General features: G+C 39.5%; 1 protein-coding gene across 4 annotated transcripts in view; it reads right to left on the bottom strand.

The window, feature by feature from the left end:
• Positions 1–3243: 3243 nt before the first annotated feature.
• LOC103762958 (putative threonine dehydratase) overlaps positions 3244–16052 on the bottom strand; it is a 33676-nt gene continuing 20867 nt past the window's right edge. For all 4 annotated transcript variants that reach the window (XM_029963179.1, XM_029963181.1, XM_029963180.1 and 1 more), the window contains 4 exons: positions 15559–15684; positions 14159–14326; positions 13797–13854; positions 3244–5900 (listed from right to left, as the gene is read on the bottom strand). In XM_029963179.1, the coding sequence (XP_029819039.1) occupies positions 5802–5900; positions 13797–13854; positions 14159–14326; positions 15559–15684 (451 nt within the window). In that variant the 3' untranslated portion in view covers positions 3244–5801. The remainder of the gene's footprint in view (positions 5901–13796; positions 13855–14158; positions 14327–15558; positions 15685–16052) is intronic.

Raw genomic sequence — 16052 nt, 5'->3', positions numbered from 1 at the left:
GCCAAAAAGATTTAAAACAATCATGCCTGTTTTTTCTAGACATATATAAGAAAAAAGGTCATTATTTATTTGACCTGCATTGGTGATCAAAAGAATTTTTTTCATACAAGTCATAAATAACCACATCACTTAAAACAGTACTTTTCTGCTGTGATTTCTTGGTAGCTTTGTTGAAGAAGAAAACACAAAGAAACTACCCAGGTCCTTTTTCACCCTTAAGTCATAATATATGGGAACATATGGAAATGAGTGTAATGTACTCCTTAAAGTAAGGCAGGTAATCCGGATCGGCATGTTTGGCAAATCACTGCTCAAATCAAGCTCTGTTGAGGAGAATCTGGATCAGGATAGGCAGCATCAGCTCAGAAACTTTGCTGAGTCTGAAGAGAGACAGTAGGAGGTTTCCCACCTGTTTTCAAGAACTATTTCCAAAGCCTTCAGGGCTGTAGCTCATTTTTGTGAGGGACTGATGGAATCTTTCTCAGAATCACAATATGTTATCTTGCTTTGCCTCTATTCCATGCTGACCTAGACTTTTCTAAACACAACAGGAGTCAAATGAGCCAGCCTTTGGAAATACCCAAGTGTTGGTTAGTTAAGGACATTTAATTTCCTCTGGGGCCAGGCACTGGTCTCCTGAAGAGCAACAGAGCCCAGTTAAAGCTGAGGGAAGGGCCTCCATGGTCACTGTCATAGAGTCTGCAGTAAATTTGACCACTATAGGCAATGTCTTTGATGGTAGGGGATGGGGGTCAGAGTTGCAAACCTTCCACAGAAATACAATAGATTTTAGAGGAAAGTTATGGAAAGCAACTGTTAGCTCACTGATTTTAAGGTTTCCAGGCAAATGAACTTTACAAAGAAAAAATTAACCAATGCAGCAATGCTTCCATGAATGAATCTGAACTGTAGGTTCCTTCTCTGTTTATACTGCATGTTTGAATAAAGAGAGGGGAACATCAATTTCCATTTTTTAATTACAGTACTGCTGTATACGAGCCCTCGTTAACAAGGCTGTCAGTCTCACTTCATTATTTACAAGGCTACCCAGTTAAAAAATGCTTTGCTTTTTTACTTGTTCATTACAAGCTTGACCTGCATTGGTGATCAAAAGAAATTTTTTCGTACAAATAAAAATTATTCCCCAGCCTCCCAGTAGGTGATATTCACATACAAAATAAAGAGATATTTCTAGAGATTTTTTAGTGACTCCACTCATTTGAGGACTTAATGAAAACTTCTGCTGTATGGCCAACAGCCTATACATTCAATTAACCTTGTAAGCAAGATGTTTATTCAGACTGGTGCCTGTATGCAAGACCTGCATGAACAGCTCAAGGAATTACCATCATTTGTTGAAAGCAAAAGAAACAAAAAATCCCTCAGCATTTCCTTTACTGTTGCTCCTCAGAAGAGAAGTAATAATATGGCACAATTCACATACTCTACTAGACTTTACACAGCCTCTGCAAGTCCAAACATAACTACAGCACATGCATGACTGGGAAGAAGGAGAGGACAGAAGGAAAAGAGGTATAAGGAACATCATTGTATCATTTATCAATGTTCTTTGAGACCATTTCACAAAGAAAAACCACTTAGGTGCCTCTTGAGGGAATACACAGGGAGCCAATTTACTGAGTCTAGAACCATACAAGGTAAAATGTCCTTCTAAAGACTCTCTAGACCTCTTATCAGAAGGAAAACCACATTCTTCTCCAAAATTTCAAAAGTGTGGAAAAAAAGGGGTTTTTTCATAGTTGCAAAAATCCCCCCACAAACAAGTAAACCAGAATACCTGCATTTAGAAGAGTTTTCAGACATCAACAGCACAGGGCAAGCCCCTTGTATCCTTTTGGTGGATGCATTCAGGTGTGACTGATCCGGCTCTGCCCCTTAAGGACTCTTCCTTTCTTCAGACTGAAAAGCTGTACAGGCTTAGGGACCCTGTTGATCACTGTTGACATACTTCAAAACATTCATATTTTGTTAGAATATTTTCCAACCACAGCCACCAATTTTTGCTGTAGCTTTATTTAAAATAAATAAGTGCTTTTGAATCACGGGAAATTCACCTGCTCAGGGGGGTACAGCATTCAGAAGGATTCCCCCTCCATTGAGATGTAGCAAAAAGTTGGAAGCATATGAAAGCAAAGGTTTGTAATAGAAGGAAACTCTGCAAACTTCAATATCCCATACATGGCAGACTGCTGTTAAACAAACAGCAAAGAAGGTGACAGGAGAACCAAGGCCATCAAATAAATGACTGGCAGGAATTACAGCCCAACCTCACAGTCTTGCAGTTTCCTTTTCCAGGCACTAAACCACATGCCTAGGTTTGGGTCTAGCAAAAGTTTAATACTAACACCTCAAATGCACTTACTGCATTTTAGGATGGGAAGATCTAACACGTTTCTGGATCTTCCATAAGCAGTGTTCTAGAAGGCAAGTTGCTGCTTGTGAGGACATGCCACCTGCATGGGGAGATGAAATGCTCCTGATGCTGCACAAATGTACTGGCAGAGCTTTAGATGTTAATCCAGAGCTAACAGGACCTGGCTGAAGAAATTAAGGAATCAGTGTGGGAAGAGATTTTGTTTCAATTAAAGGTACACCTTGTTTGCATCAGTCCTTTGAAGAAGTCATGCTGTGCCTCTGGCAAACTGTGAAAGCATAGGGCAGCTCCCAAAGCTAAGAAGCTTAGCACTGGTGGAATTACCTGGGTGAAAGCATCTTCTTCCACTGAAGATAAGTACATGCATTTTAGCTGGTGGTCTGCTGCTCCCTGAAATTGAGGGACTGGTTTACCAAAGTTCATGATACTTACTGTAAGTATCCCCGAGGCCCAATCCACCAGACATCACAGACTTCACTCACCCACACAAGCCCAGCCCAAGGCACCTCTGCTCCCAGACTCTACACATTGCCCAGGAACACAGCCAGGTACAAGCGAGGCAGTGTTTGCAGCTGGGCTAATACATGAAACACAACCTCCTTCCAAGCCAGTGAGGAGAGATCCTTACCTAGCCATGCTGGGGAGCACCCCAGAAATCTCCCATCGCACTCCACAGAGCAAGAGCAGCCACACTGCCCAGCTGTGCTCACCTCCTTGGCAGCTCAGAGCTCAACGATGCACAAACGATGGGGATTTTGTGTCAATGTCAAGGACAGACACAGGAAAAAAAATAACTCTGATTTTTTTAATATGAGGCTGCTATCAGTACCACAAGAGAATGACAAATCTTTCCTTGCTGAGATGGCAGAGCACAATTTTAATTATTTTTAAAATAAATACAATGCTTATATTTATGTTTTGCTGATTTAATAATTTGAGAAATGTTTACATAGCCATTAAACTTATTTTTTCAAGGTACATAAGAACATTCTATAAAAATTCTTTAAATAAAACATTCAAAACCACATTATTAGATCTTTGAAATGCCACAGATCTTATTGTATTTTATAATGCAAAAAGGTTAGTAGCACAGCTATTTCATACTCTTTCCAATTGCATACATTCCTCTAAACGTTTAATTTTGATATGTTTTTCCCCTTGGAAGATATTAATTTTATCTTTGAAGCCAATGGACTTGAATAAAGGCAATACAGAATGATAATCAATTCTGTTTCATTATATTCACATATAAAGTGTTTATCACTGGAGAGTGATTTAGACTTTTATGTATGTTCATGCTTAAAAAAATAAAAATAAAACCAAACTGCACGTATCAAGTTTGACATTTTAAGTAGCTTCTAGACATCACTTTCCTTTCTTCCCCCCCCCCAACACACTTTCAAAATCCTGTGGTGATTTCGAGCGCATCGATTTTTGGTTCCTCTGTCTGCTACATCTTCTCGCCCCAGTTTTGTGAAGACTGATTAGAAATGAAGTCCTTAATGCTCTGAGCTTCTAAAAAAGAGTCCAGGATAATACAAGACCATAAACCAAGTACTCAGACAGCAGAAGCCACTACTGAGAACATTGGTTATTAAGTCCCATTTTCTTCTCATGTGGATACCTGAGACATCCTCAAAATTCCCTGAGAGTTTTGCAAAAGACATGAGGGGGTAATTATAGCCTTATTTATAGTGATTTTACATTTTTGATGATGTTGTTCGTTGCTTGTTTCAATGGAAGTAGCAATTATGTAATATATAGTCTGTCATCTATTTCCATACAGATTTCTTAAACTCTTCTGACCATGAAGAGAGGAGCTGTGTCTGACAGGCTTTGATTTGCAGGACCAAAGCCTATACCCATCATACTGGATGGCAAGAAGGGAACAAAACTAACCTTTGGGGCATCAATACTTTTCAGTTTCATGTGCAAACCAATATGGTTCTTCCAAATCCAGACCAAATCAGTGAACTTCTATTTTTTGTCCACCACTGCGAGACTCTATACTCCTGCTTCTTCATGAGCCACAATAAGAAGGAACAGAGTATTGATCCCCTGCAGCCTGTGAGGATGCTCACTCTGCTGGATTTTCCCCTGAGCTTTTGCTAGGGCACTGCTAAATACATAATATTTATTTTATATACCTATTTATAAACTTGATGCTAGAAGCAGGATTAAGATCTCTCATTAAAATGCCTATACCCAAAATTTTGGTAAATCCCAGTTAAATTCAGCATATTTGCTCTGTTGTAGCTGGGCTTAAATAAAATTTTGCCCAAATGGAAAAGCAACCATTGTACACACATTTGGAAGTGAGCCTGAATTTCTGTTACATTTCTTACCATCCCACTCTGTTATATTATCAGTAGGTCTCTGCCTGTAGTGATAAAATGGTATTTAGGTCAATGTGTTCTTTGTTAATTGTATTAGCCATGTGCCTAAGACTTAGGCTTCCTCTTTTCCCAGCACTGCCTCTGGCTATTAACATGTGGTCTTTAAATATATTTCACTCTTAACTGTGTACTTAATCTGTCAGGTGAGATGGATAGAATCTGTTTTAGACAGACTAAGATGATCAGTGGAATGCTAGTTACAAAATTCACATGGGTGGAGAGATCCCTTTTTATATAGAAACACAAGCCATTTTATATGTTACTTTTTATACCGAGTCTCCAAAAATTGAGGAGAGAATTACATTTGTATTCTGTGTATCAGGTCTAATTGTATTCAGAACACTTTTTTTTTTTATTATTTATGCAACATATTTTGGAATCTTATTTTGTAAATTGGATCATTTTCCCTTGGAAAAAAAAATACAATATTGGCTTTTATCTTCCAATGAGGTTTTTTGCTTTTGTTTAAATCACATTTTATTAGCATAATTTTTCCTCACATGATAGCAAAGATAGAACAGAAGTGTGTTCAAACACACATGTATATACCTCCTGAAGCAGATTCATCAAATGGAAAACTGCTTCTGGCTTGGAAACAGAAAATTTCTGTACTAGCAGTATGGCAAAGTCCAGCAGAAGGAGCTGTATTACTTTAACTAGGAGCATCAAAATCAGAAGACCTTTGAGAGATCTATATTCAGATGTGAAGAGAAATGCCTTCTCCCTGTTTATTTACTGAGTATCATTGGATTCTACACACTAGCCAAAATCCAGCCAGCCAGCTGATAAAGAATTATTGAATTCCAACACCAGCAGAGACTAGAAGTTTCCCTTAGCTAAGCTAAAGTCTTGCATTTAACTTTTTTTTCCCAAAGACATTCACTACCTTTTGAGCAGGAAATAAATATCCTGACACTATTTGCTAACTGTTCAGCTTTGAAAGATAACATGTGTTCTGAAAGCCTCAAGATTAGGGCTCTGTAAAATACTTGTCCCTTGGGCTGTGCCCATCACCGCTGAGTCCAGGTCGTTGTGGGGTAGCGTTCCAAGAGCGCATTCCTCAGCTGGGCTGTGTGGATCTTGTCTCTGGTCTCTACAGTGCAGATGACCTGGAAAAAGAATTAGGACCATTCCTGATGCATGGCAGCAATCTCAGACAAAGGCATTTCCAACTTAATCCTAAAATACAGTCGTAAAAAACAAAACAATCGGTTCAACATAAAACCTCTGGACCTCACATCTCCTGTCTACGCAGGTAAGAAAACTGACATTGCAGATATCTGGGGCTCATCCAGTCCTTCTGCGTGGTCATAAAACCTTCCAAAAGCCCTACTTTATTGCCTTCAAAGTTCAAAGAAGACAGGCTGATCCTCTGCTGGCTCCTGGGCAAGAATGTTTGTCTGCTCTTGGCCTCCCTGAAGTCATCTGTTAGTAGCTTCTCTTTTCTGTTCCCTGGGGTATGTACGTGGCACTGCTGCCACCTCACCACCTCTGACTCTTACCTCACCACATTTCCATATTTCTAGGAAGTATTTGTTTTAGTCAGTGCCTCCATCCTTCAAGCTTTTTATATTCTCCTCCTCCTCCTCTTCTCACTCATGGAGTTATTCTCCTGTACTTTTTAATCTCTTCAGTGTTTTGACTAGTTTCATCTCCTCATGCACCTTCTTGCTTTATTCTGATTTTTGTTTGCTTACTACTTACTTACTTACTTACAGAAAACCTCTAGTTTTCTGTTGTGGGTGTTCTGCTGCTAACTCAAACTAATCTCAGGCAGAACTAATCTTGAAAGTTTATTTAATTCTTCACTTGCCTCCACAAATACTGTTGACAATCCTGTCATGCAGCCACTGAAGATAATAACTTCAATGTCATTTTTTCAATTCTTCTATAATCTCTCTTTTCTACATACTCACATCTCTGCCACATCACTTGAAAATCTGGGCGCTACCAAAGATGCAGCACCAATGTGAAGGTGCAGAAGGAAAATTATACCTCACAGTTTTAGACTGCTAACTTCCATCACAGCTGGTCCTACCAGAATTATCACCGATGTTGAAAGTACCACGTGGCAAAAAAGACCTCACAGAAACATGGAAATCTAGCAGGGAAAGATCCAAGATGAGTCATGGTGCAAGTACAGAGAGTTCATTATAACAGGCAAATCTACTGAGAACAGAGAAACAACTGATGGTGGGCTGCTAGAGACAGATGCCCTGTATAATGCTGCTGTCAGAGTTGCATCCTTTTCAGAAAGTAACAAGGCAAAAACCAAAATGTTGTCTGATCAAACAGTTTTCTAAGTAAGAACTTTGTGAATTCATGTTTCCTGGAACAATCTTAAAATAACAATAAATCTTTAGCAAAACTGTTGAATGAAAGGATAGAACACTAACACTCCAGGTTGTTCTAAACAGCCATGAGCTCACTTAATTAGAAAATTGGCTACAGCTTCTTAGATATCCACCATGAAATAAGCCACATTTCTGATCTGGTCTTATAATTCTTTGCCTCTTGTGCTGAACATAGTTCTATTCTTTTGGTTCTTTGGAATGCAAATTGGATGCTAATTTCTTCCTCCTCCAAAAAAAGTGGGATTTAGTCTCAAGAGAAGGACAGGCATAGAGGACAATTAATAATGAGGGAAGATGAGAGAACACGAAGATCGGGAAAAATATCTAAAGGCACCAATATACCAATACCCATTATCCACTCCCTGGTTCACAGAAAATCCCTAAAGCTTTGCAACCATATCTTCAAGAGCACACACTCATCTCTCATGGAGTCTGTAATTAAAAAAAGCAACATTTTCCCTCTGCCAAAGCAATCATGCCTGCTTTGTCCTGAGTAAATCAATTGCTGCTCTTGGAACCAGTCTGAACTTGCCAGGTTCAACCTTGAATGTCTGGCAGCAAGCAGTTGCTCTGCACTGGGTGCCAGCATGGCATTTTGATTTATAGAACTAACTATCCTCTCTGCCCTTTCCTTTCTGCTAATGATTGAAGCCAGATAGCCTTGGCTAGATCAGAGTCAGAGACCTTGTAAACAGTTTGGACAAATACTGTCCTTTTGTTCTGTGCATGCATTGCATCCAAATTGTGATCTGGGAGATAATATCTTGCAGTGTATCATAAAGTAGTAAGAGCAAGAGCAGCGACAACAAACAACTCCAGAAATTTACCCGATTTTTCACACTTGTCAAATTGAGGAACAGAGAACATTTGCTCACAGCAGGAGGGAAGAGAGAATCACACTCTACCTCACAGCAGCTACAGATCTCAACAGCAAGGAAGGCAAGAATTTATTTTCTTGCTCAGATTAAGCCAATTTACACTGCAGTTTTATTTTCACAGAACTGCTCTCTCTTACTTGCTTCACCTGGGACATATAATTTACATGAGTGACCAACAGGGCAATCCTCATATTCATGGGGAGGTATATGAGTTTATATCTATCTAGGATAAAGAGTCACCCAGGTACTACTTGCTACAGGAGGTTGTCTGTCTGTTGACAAGCTAAAAGTGCTCCAAAGCGCTCTTATTTAAGAACAAATGACAAAACCTATTGCCTGATGTTTCTTGTACTCCAGGCAAGATAACCTATGACAAGTAGAGAAAAAAATTACTTTAAAATTTACTTTTACTTCAAACTCAGTAGCCCTCAGAACTATACATGGGATTTTTGATCCTGCAAAGCTCTTATTGGCTGCAGGGCCACCTATGCACAGTAGACCTTACTTTCCTGTGTATCAAAAAAATCCCACAAAACCAACAACAGAGTACATTTTATGCATTTCTCTCCCATATATTATATCCTTGCTGGATTACATAAATAAATATAAAATTGTCTGATCCAGTAAGACCACTAAAATAACCAACCAGATGGTTCTTGTACTGTATTTAGAGTTCCGCTCCCTGTGTCAGGTAATCTGAAGATTGATTCCAGTCTAAGGGTTTAGGTAGCCTGATGGATTTTTTTGTAGCAAGCCTACAAAAGTAGTTGAAGACAGAAGAGACTTCACTGAATATTGATGGCTTGTGGGTTTTATTTAATGACCAGGAATAATTGAAAGAGTAGGACAAAGGCAAAAAAAAAAAAAGATAAAGCAAAAAATTGGTCACAAGTTATTACTGTGCAACACCAAAGTCCAGATGTATAAATTCACATACTTATAGGAATTAAATTGATTTCCAAGAGAGGAAAGTTCATAACTTCACAAGGGGAAGAAATTTGAAAAGTTCTGTGCTGAGTATAGTGGGCACCTGTACTCCCTTTTAACTGCGAGTTTCATAATCGAGGCACCTTGCCTTTTTTTTAAAAAAGAGTTTGGGCATGCCTCTTGGCTCCCTGATGCCTCCTATCTGTAGGCTGTGTGTGCAAATAAAGATTTTGGGTGGACATACTTAGCCAATGTTAGAGATTAGAGAGAATGTGAGCAGTATTGCTGAGTCAAGAGGTTTCAGTCTTTTGTTCTTTTCCGGGCTCCATGTAAAGTTAGATCCTAACTAGCTAGTGCAGTTCTTTATGTCTTTGACTCATCCTTTGAACCTTAATTTCTTCAGTCCTAGACACCATATTCATCATCTTTTTCTAAGATATTGTTGTTGGAGAATTCACATAACTTAATATTCATGATACACCACATTTAGCAATATTATAGGTTTGTTTGAATGAAAATCACTGGAGTTAGGAATGAAAACTTTATTTATATAGGCTAGTTTCAGTTTTATATTTATAGCAAGGGGTTTAATTTCTATTCCAAAAAATTGGTAACTGGGTAATTTTCTGATTTATTCAGTAAACACCCAGTGTAGGTGTTTACTGAATGTAAATATTACAGATTATTTGGTAACAGCACTTCGGTTTATGGTTTGGGGATCAGCTGCCAGATAGTCCCCAAGGTCAGAGCAATGGAACGCTTGAGAAAGAATGTAACAGCTGTCACTTGGTTGTGCAACCTGAGCCCTTATCTTTTGGCATATTCGTGCAGTGGGGTTGGTGAGCAGGAGCACGAACCAGCGACTGACACATTACGTAAGTCAGATAATAATCCAACAGGTCTGCTCTTACCCTCCCCAGAGCAGGGTTCTAATTTCTACAACTAGGGCAGGATATTCTGTGCCTTGTTAGTCTGCTCTGGAATGCCATTAAAGACCATGACCGAATTCTTTTGGAGGCCTCAGAAGAAATGCACTGTTGAACTTCCCACTCCAAGTGTCTCCAGTTCGTAGCTGGGGAAGTGAAGCATGGAAACACAGCCTTGCCCAGGGTCATGCAGGAAATGCTTTAGGAATGATAGCATTCTTCTCATAGCTGTACAGCTGCCTGCTCCTCTGTATTTGCTTCACAGGGCAAAAACATGGAATATGTTGGCAACTGGGGACTCTAGCCCAAAATACTCCCCTCCAGCCTTTTACAAAATACAAGTTGGCCCAAAGGAATTTACTCAAATTGACCAGAGCAGACTAAAATAATTTACTGAGTTCTGGCCTGAGGTGAATAAACTATGTGGAAAGAAAAGGTATTACACCACACAGAGCAAGTCAGGAACTTCAGCACCACTGGGATAATGAGCAATGTTACTGAAAAGGCAACATTTGATTTATGAATTAGAATTTTCTTGCCCAGTCAGAGGGAGGAGTGATGTGATGGATCTTCTTTTTACAACTAATCTCTTCTGAGTTATTTAAAACCACGGCAGAGTGATGCTCCCTAGAGGTTTGAAGTGAACAGACCAGACAAGCCCACAGCGTGAGACAGAAGGGAGGTCAGAGGGAGCACTGCCACCAAAGCTGCTCCACAAAGCTCCTGGGGCACTTCAACACCCTGCAGGCCTTCACTGCTCTGTTCCAGGATGCTCCTGTACCTGCCAGTCTGATTACACTATAGTTTCTGTGGTGAGAAGGAGACTTTTCTAGAAAATTGATGAGCTCAAAGATATTTTATTTCAACTGGGTTGCCTGAATCCAAAAATGAGACACCCCTTAAGCAGGCAAGATGCTGATCTACAGCAGAGCCTTGCATGGCTTCATAGCAAAGACTGTCCTTACCTTATTAGGGTGTTTATTGATTTTTCTCATTGACTTCTCTCTGAGTCAATAATAATAATATGAAATTAAAGGAATTGAAATCGTTATAAAGAGGTTTACAGATGGAAGCAATTTAAGTGATAAATTGTCCCAATTTAATCTGAAGAATATTACTGATAGAGAATAGAGAAAGTTCTCAGAGGCAAGTTGTAGCTTCCTCCCATGAACTGGATAATCCTTTAGACCTCTGCATCCAGTTAACTGGTGACACTAGCTGATTTTTTTCATTAGCTCTGATTTTTATTTCTGTCTAGATATTCCCAGTCATCTAACCTGCTTCAATAGTTATAAAATGTGAAGCCTACCAGATTGATTATTTGTATGATTTGCTAAGAGTTATCTATTTCAATATAGGGACTTTGAAAGTAATTTCCTAACTGCTCAGGTAAGAGTGAAGTAGGGTGTAGTCCTCTGCAAGAAAGAAATCCAGCACAAGTCACAAGGGAAGAGAATCTAAACTGGAGGAATGAGCAGGCAGAATCCTACAGAAACTCTCATATTGTTCCAAAGAACATGACCAGCTGATCCCACTGTATAAGGCACTTCAGTAAGAATCAGGTTAATCTAATATAGCCATATTCCTTCCTTTTTTTTTTTAATAAAAAAATCTCTTACTTTTGCCAGTAAAACATTTCAAAAGTTATTTTTCCAGAAGTGCAATTTGAACATAAAGTTTCATTTGGAAAGTCCTTACTCCTCCATGAAGTCAGACTATCAGCAAGGATCTTCCCACAGAGTGTTCCAAGCATGCATTAGATGAATAAACACTAACTGAGAAAGGCATTTCATTAGAATGAGAAAAAAATAATAAACCAGCAGCTCTATCTTCCTGATAAGCAGTGACTAGAAGCCAAGTTTCTCTTCTTTGGAAATGAAGGGGTAAATCTAAAAAAATTATTAAATACTGAGATGACAATCTTGACAGGACTGATTTAGTGCTTTGAATAAGCAACTACACTTACTGCTCTGTTCTGTCAAACACTTTATCTATATCCACAGTCAAAAGTATGCATTAAAGTTAGAATGGAGTGGGTATAGCTGTAATGCCTTATTATTACCACCAGTTCAATATATGGTCATTTTGATTCTTGGTTCAGATTTTAATGCATGGTTAATTTTATGTGCTGAGATTTACACTGATAAAAATGCTAAAGTTCATTTCAGGTTTGCTTTAGTAGCAAATGTTTAAAATGCTTTGATGACACAGGGCTTTGGTTCTTAGAAACAACAAAAAAAAAGCAAAACCTCCTCATGTGTATTAGTTTTACTATGAAAATAAGTATTTTTTCTATGTCTGGTTAGAGAAAATTCATTTTGATGCTGAAAGATAAATCCTGTATTTTGTCCTTTTTGATTACACTTGTTTTAGATTTCAAAGAAAAGCCTTCCAGTTCACTAGGTGTCACCAGATAAAGCTGCCTCCAAAGGCACTGAGGTCTGTATGTCCGTGTCACTACTTTGTTCTTCACATCTGATTATCCAATAGCCTCTCCCAGACTGATTAAAAGACATCATGCAAATCCAACATCCAATTAAAATATTCAGGAACACAAATTCCTCCCTTTCACCCTTCTGTAGTACAACACTGTTAGATTCTCAAAGTGGACAGTCAGTGAAAGCACACTGTATTCAAAGGGCAGAGAATAGCACATGGCACTGTTTTCATTCAGGGCCTGTATTTACTACATCTTCTGATACAATTGCCTCGTTGGGAGAGGTTGCAAGAGCAATGGAAAGTTGTTCTAACATTCTCAGTTGAAAACCAAGACAGTGGATGTCATTTATTTTACTTAGTAGCAGTAACAAAAACTACAAGCCTCACTTCAAAAAACTTGCACTGACAACTTTTTAGAAGAGTTACAGAGTTTGTTGAAACTCACCTTGAGTGAAAAGGGTTTTCAGAGCTAAGTCAGTCACTCAGAGGGATTTATCTACCCCTGCAGTGTCATGCTATCCCCAAGTTACCCAAAGCTGTAAGCTGGCCTGTCATTATGGCATATTGGGGAAAAATCAAGTGTCTGGGATTAAAACTTCAGAGAACTGATGATATCATGTTCTGAAAAATGTTCATGAACTTTATTGTACTCTTCTTAAAGTGAAATTTAATCTACCTCTTCTTTATATCTGCAAGTGAAAATATAGAACAGGTTTCTGTATCCAGGCAGGAAATTAGATATAAAGGCCAAAATCGAAGAACTAGCTTACTCAATAGCATTAATGCATCTCAGCTATGAGACTGCTTAGCAAAGATCCTTGATTTGACTTGTGGTTTCACAAACTGAGTCAGGTTGGACTTGGACAGGGGTAGCATGAAATCAGTAGGACCACACCTTTGCCAAACCAGTTGAAGTAAGAGATATGCCATGAGAAAAATGGTCCTTTTAAGAGATGCCGAGTTAACACCTCTTCACTGTTACTATATCCAACACTCAACAAAGGAATAATTATTTTGCTCTGTGCTCTTTGTGGATAAGGAATAAAACTGAGGCCCTAGCTAAAAATGAGGGTTCCTTAAGAGTAAGGGTGTTCTCCACATCACTTTAAGGCGAACACCTCAGACAATTACAGCAGCCCACATAGCTGGCTCTTCAGGTTCTGGACGGATGCTGCAGGTTGCTCACCACCTCTGGCACACTGCCCACACCAGCAAGGAGGGTTTGCAAGAGAAACATTGCAATATGACAGCTGGAGTGTTTCACAACAGCAGGTAAAACTGGTCCTGTGTTCTTTACATGCCTGCTAAGTGTTTGGCAGGGTGCTGTATAACATAGAAGAAATTGTCTCTCACACTGCTCGCCAAATCACTGTGCACACTGTATGAGACTCCTTCAACATAGCATAAAGAGACATAGGAAAACAGAGTAAACTAGGGGAGGCCAGTACTACTAAAGAAACCAAAATTGCATCTCATCTTACCTCAACAGTGAAGAGCTCAGACGTCACGAATGTGCGTTCTTGTTTGATATCCAAAACTCTAGATCAAATAAAGGACAAATTAGAGATCACAACAATCCCCTGTCACTGCAAAATAGCTTCTGTAAGTGTTTAGACAGCAACTGTCTTTGTTTCTTTCTGAATTAGACACAATTCAATGCTACAAAGGTGCTTTCAGGTCAGAACAAAAATGAAGGAAATAAAACCTTTCTGAAATATAACAAGAAAAACCTTTGATTAATTAGTTACTTACACACTTGCCTTCAGAGACATTTAGAAAGGTTTCCAAACCTTTAATAATCTTTGTGGTATGATTATATTTCCCTACTACTAGTCTGATTTACCTTGCTTCTTCCCGAGCCAAAATTTCCAGTAGCTTTGACATGTCTCCTGGGCAGTCAGAAATCACAAGGGAAAATCTGCACACTGTGTTGTCAAGGGTCAGGGCACGAGCTATGCACTGCTGCAGCAAATGTAATTCCAGGTTTCCACTGCATATAACAACTGCCACTCTGAAAACAGAGAGAAAAATAGGAGTTTTGATTAGCACTTGTCTGTAAAGGAACCATAAATCACAGACACTGTATTCAATATCAGCTTAAGGTCTGCTAGAACCTACCACAATAAATATGTGTTATAAGTCAGAGGGGCTGCTGGTGCTCAGTATCATCTGTGAGCAGGCAGGGGGAGCCTAGAAACTGGCTACATTAGTTGGTCTGAAATGTTTTCATTTTGCATTTCCTGAAGATCTGACATTTGCTAGAGGTAATTAGCTGGAGAATTCTAGGTCTGTTTCAAGTTTTGAAGTCTGACATAATTTTTCCCTGGAAGTTCTAAGTTTCAGCCTCTTAATGATCAGACAACATATATGTCAAGGCTTTCTGTACCCATTAATTAAATCCACTTTGACTTGAAAAATGAGTGCAGAAATGTTTGAAGAGCAAGTGAAGAGCCACACAGTCAGTCCACGATAATCTCTCTCTGCAGAGTCAAACCTGACCTCTTTAAAACCGAATCTTTGCATTTTCCCTTTTATTTTAGCTGTACTGAATTGGAATGCACTGCTGCTCTGTATGTGCTCTGTCAGCCTCTTCTGAAGAACTGCCTCAGCAGTATTTTAGTGTACAATGCTGTGCACTGGAAATTTTGTCTTGAGGGCATGTATGTTTAAATACATTCTGGACTATGTCCTGAGACAAGGCTCAATCCACTTAAGTGCTGAATCCTTAAGCTGAGAGGCAAGGCAGCACTTACCCACATGTTCAACACCAAGCACAAGGATAATCCCTCTGACTATGTGGACAGTTCTCATGACTGGAAGGTAGATGCCACTGGGTGACTGCAGAAGATAGCCTAGCTCCTGTCTCACCACAGACAGGGCTGGTTTTCACAAGAGGAATGGGAGGTGTCAACAGGTTGACAAGAGCAGGTTACTGTCGTGGCAGGAGCAGCCATGCCTTGTGGAGCTGTGTGTAACTGCCTTTCCTCCAGCCATTTGAAAATAGAGGAAAACTACATGATTTTTCAGGTCTCCTGGCTGACATTTGTCTTCTTCAGCATAGTCTTATGACCTGTGACTGATCTATTCAGCCTGAAATATGCACCACAGACAAGCGAATTGCCAGATCAGGGGCAGGAACTGCCTTGTCACTCATAGAACAAGTAGCTTTTCACCATTTCCTGGGACCAAAGTGCTCAGCCCCATGTTTCTGCCATGGTTCCCTGTTTGAAACAGCTGCTGTACCTTTTACCCTTCAACTCAGGCAGTTTCCCTGCCACCAATGCTGCAAGTCCAATGGCTCCTTCTGCATCAACCGTGGCTCGCTCATACTCCAGCAATCTCAGCATGGAAATGAGGATGTCCTCCTCCCTGAAAGCAGGAAAGTTGTGTCAAAACAAATCAAAAGAGCTACCAAAATCAGAAGAGAATACATTTATGTGTAACTAGGTACCTTCCATTTTCCCAGGTACATATGACCTCAAGGCAGCATTACAGAACACTGTGCTGCTGGGGGTGAATGTACATCTCAGAATCATTATTAACTGAAAGACAGGATGGGTTTTTTTACTATAAATATTAACTAAATTCTAGTAGTAAGTATATTCCACAAACTTGGCCTTTCTGTGAAGATTTAGAAGAGTTTTGCCAAGGGCTACCTTCAAGTGTTGTAGAACACAACAAGGACAAGTTTTACACCCAGAGCATGGCCAGGTACTGGCAGCAGGTGAAGTGTTGGC

This window comes from Manacus vitellinus, unplaced genomic scaffold, assembly GCF_001715985.3.
Source record: "Manacus vitellinus isolate BGI_N305 unplaced genomic scaffold, ASM171598v3 scaffold_54_pilon, whole genome shotgun sequence".
Taxonomy (NCBI): domain Eukaryota; kingdom Metazoa; phylum Chordata; class Aves; order Passeriformes; family Pipridae; genus Manacus; species Manacus vitellinus.
This window is presented reverse-complemented; position numbering and strand designations above follow the sequence as displayed.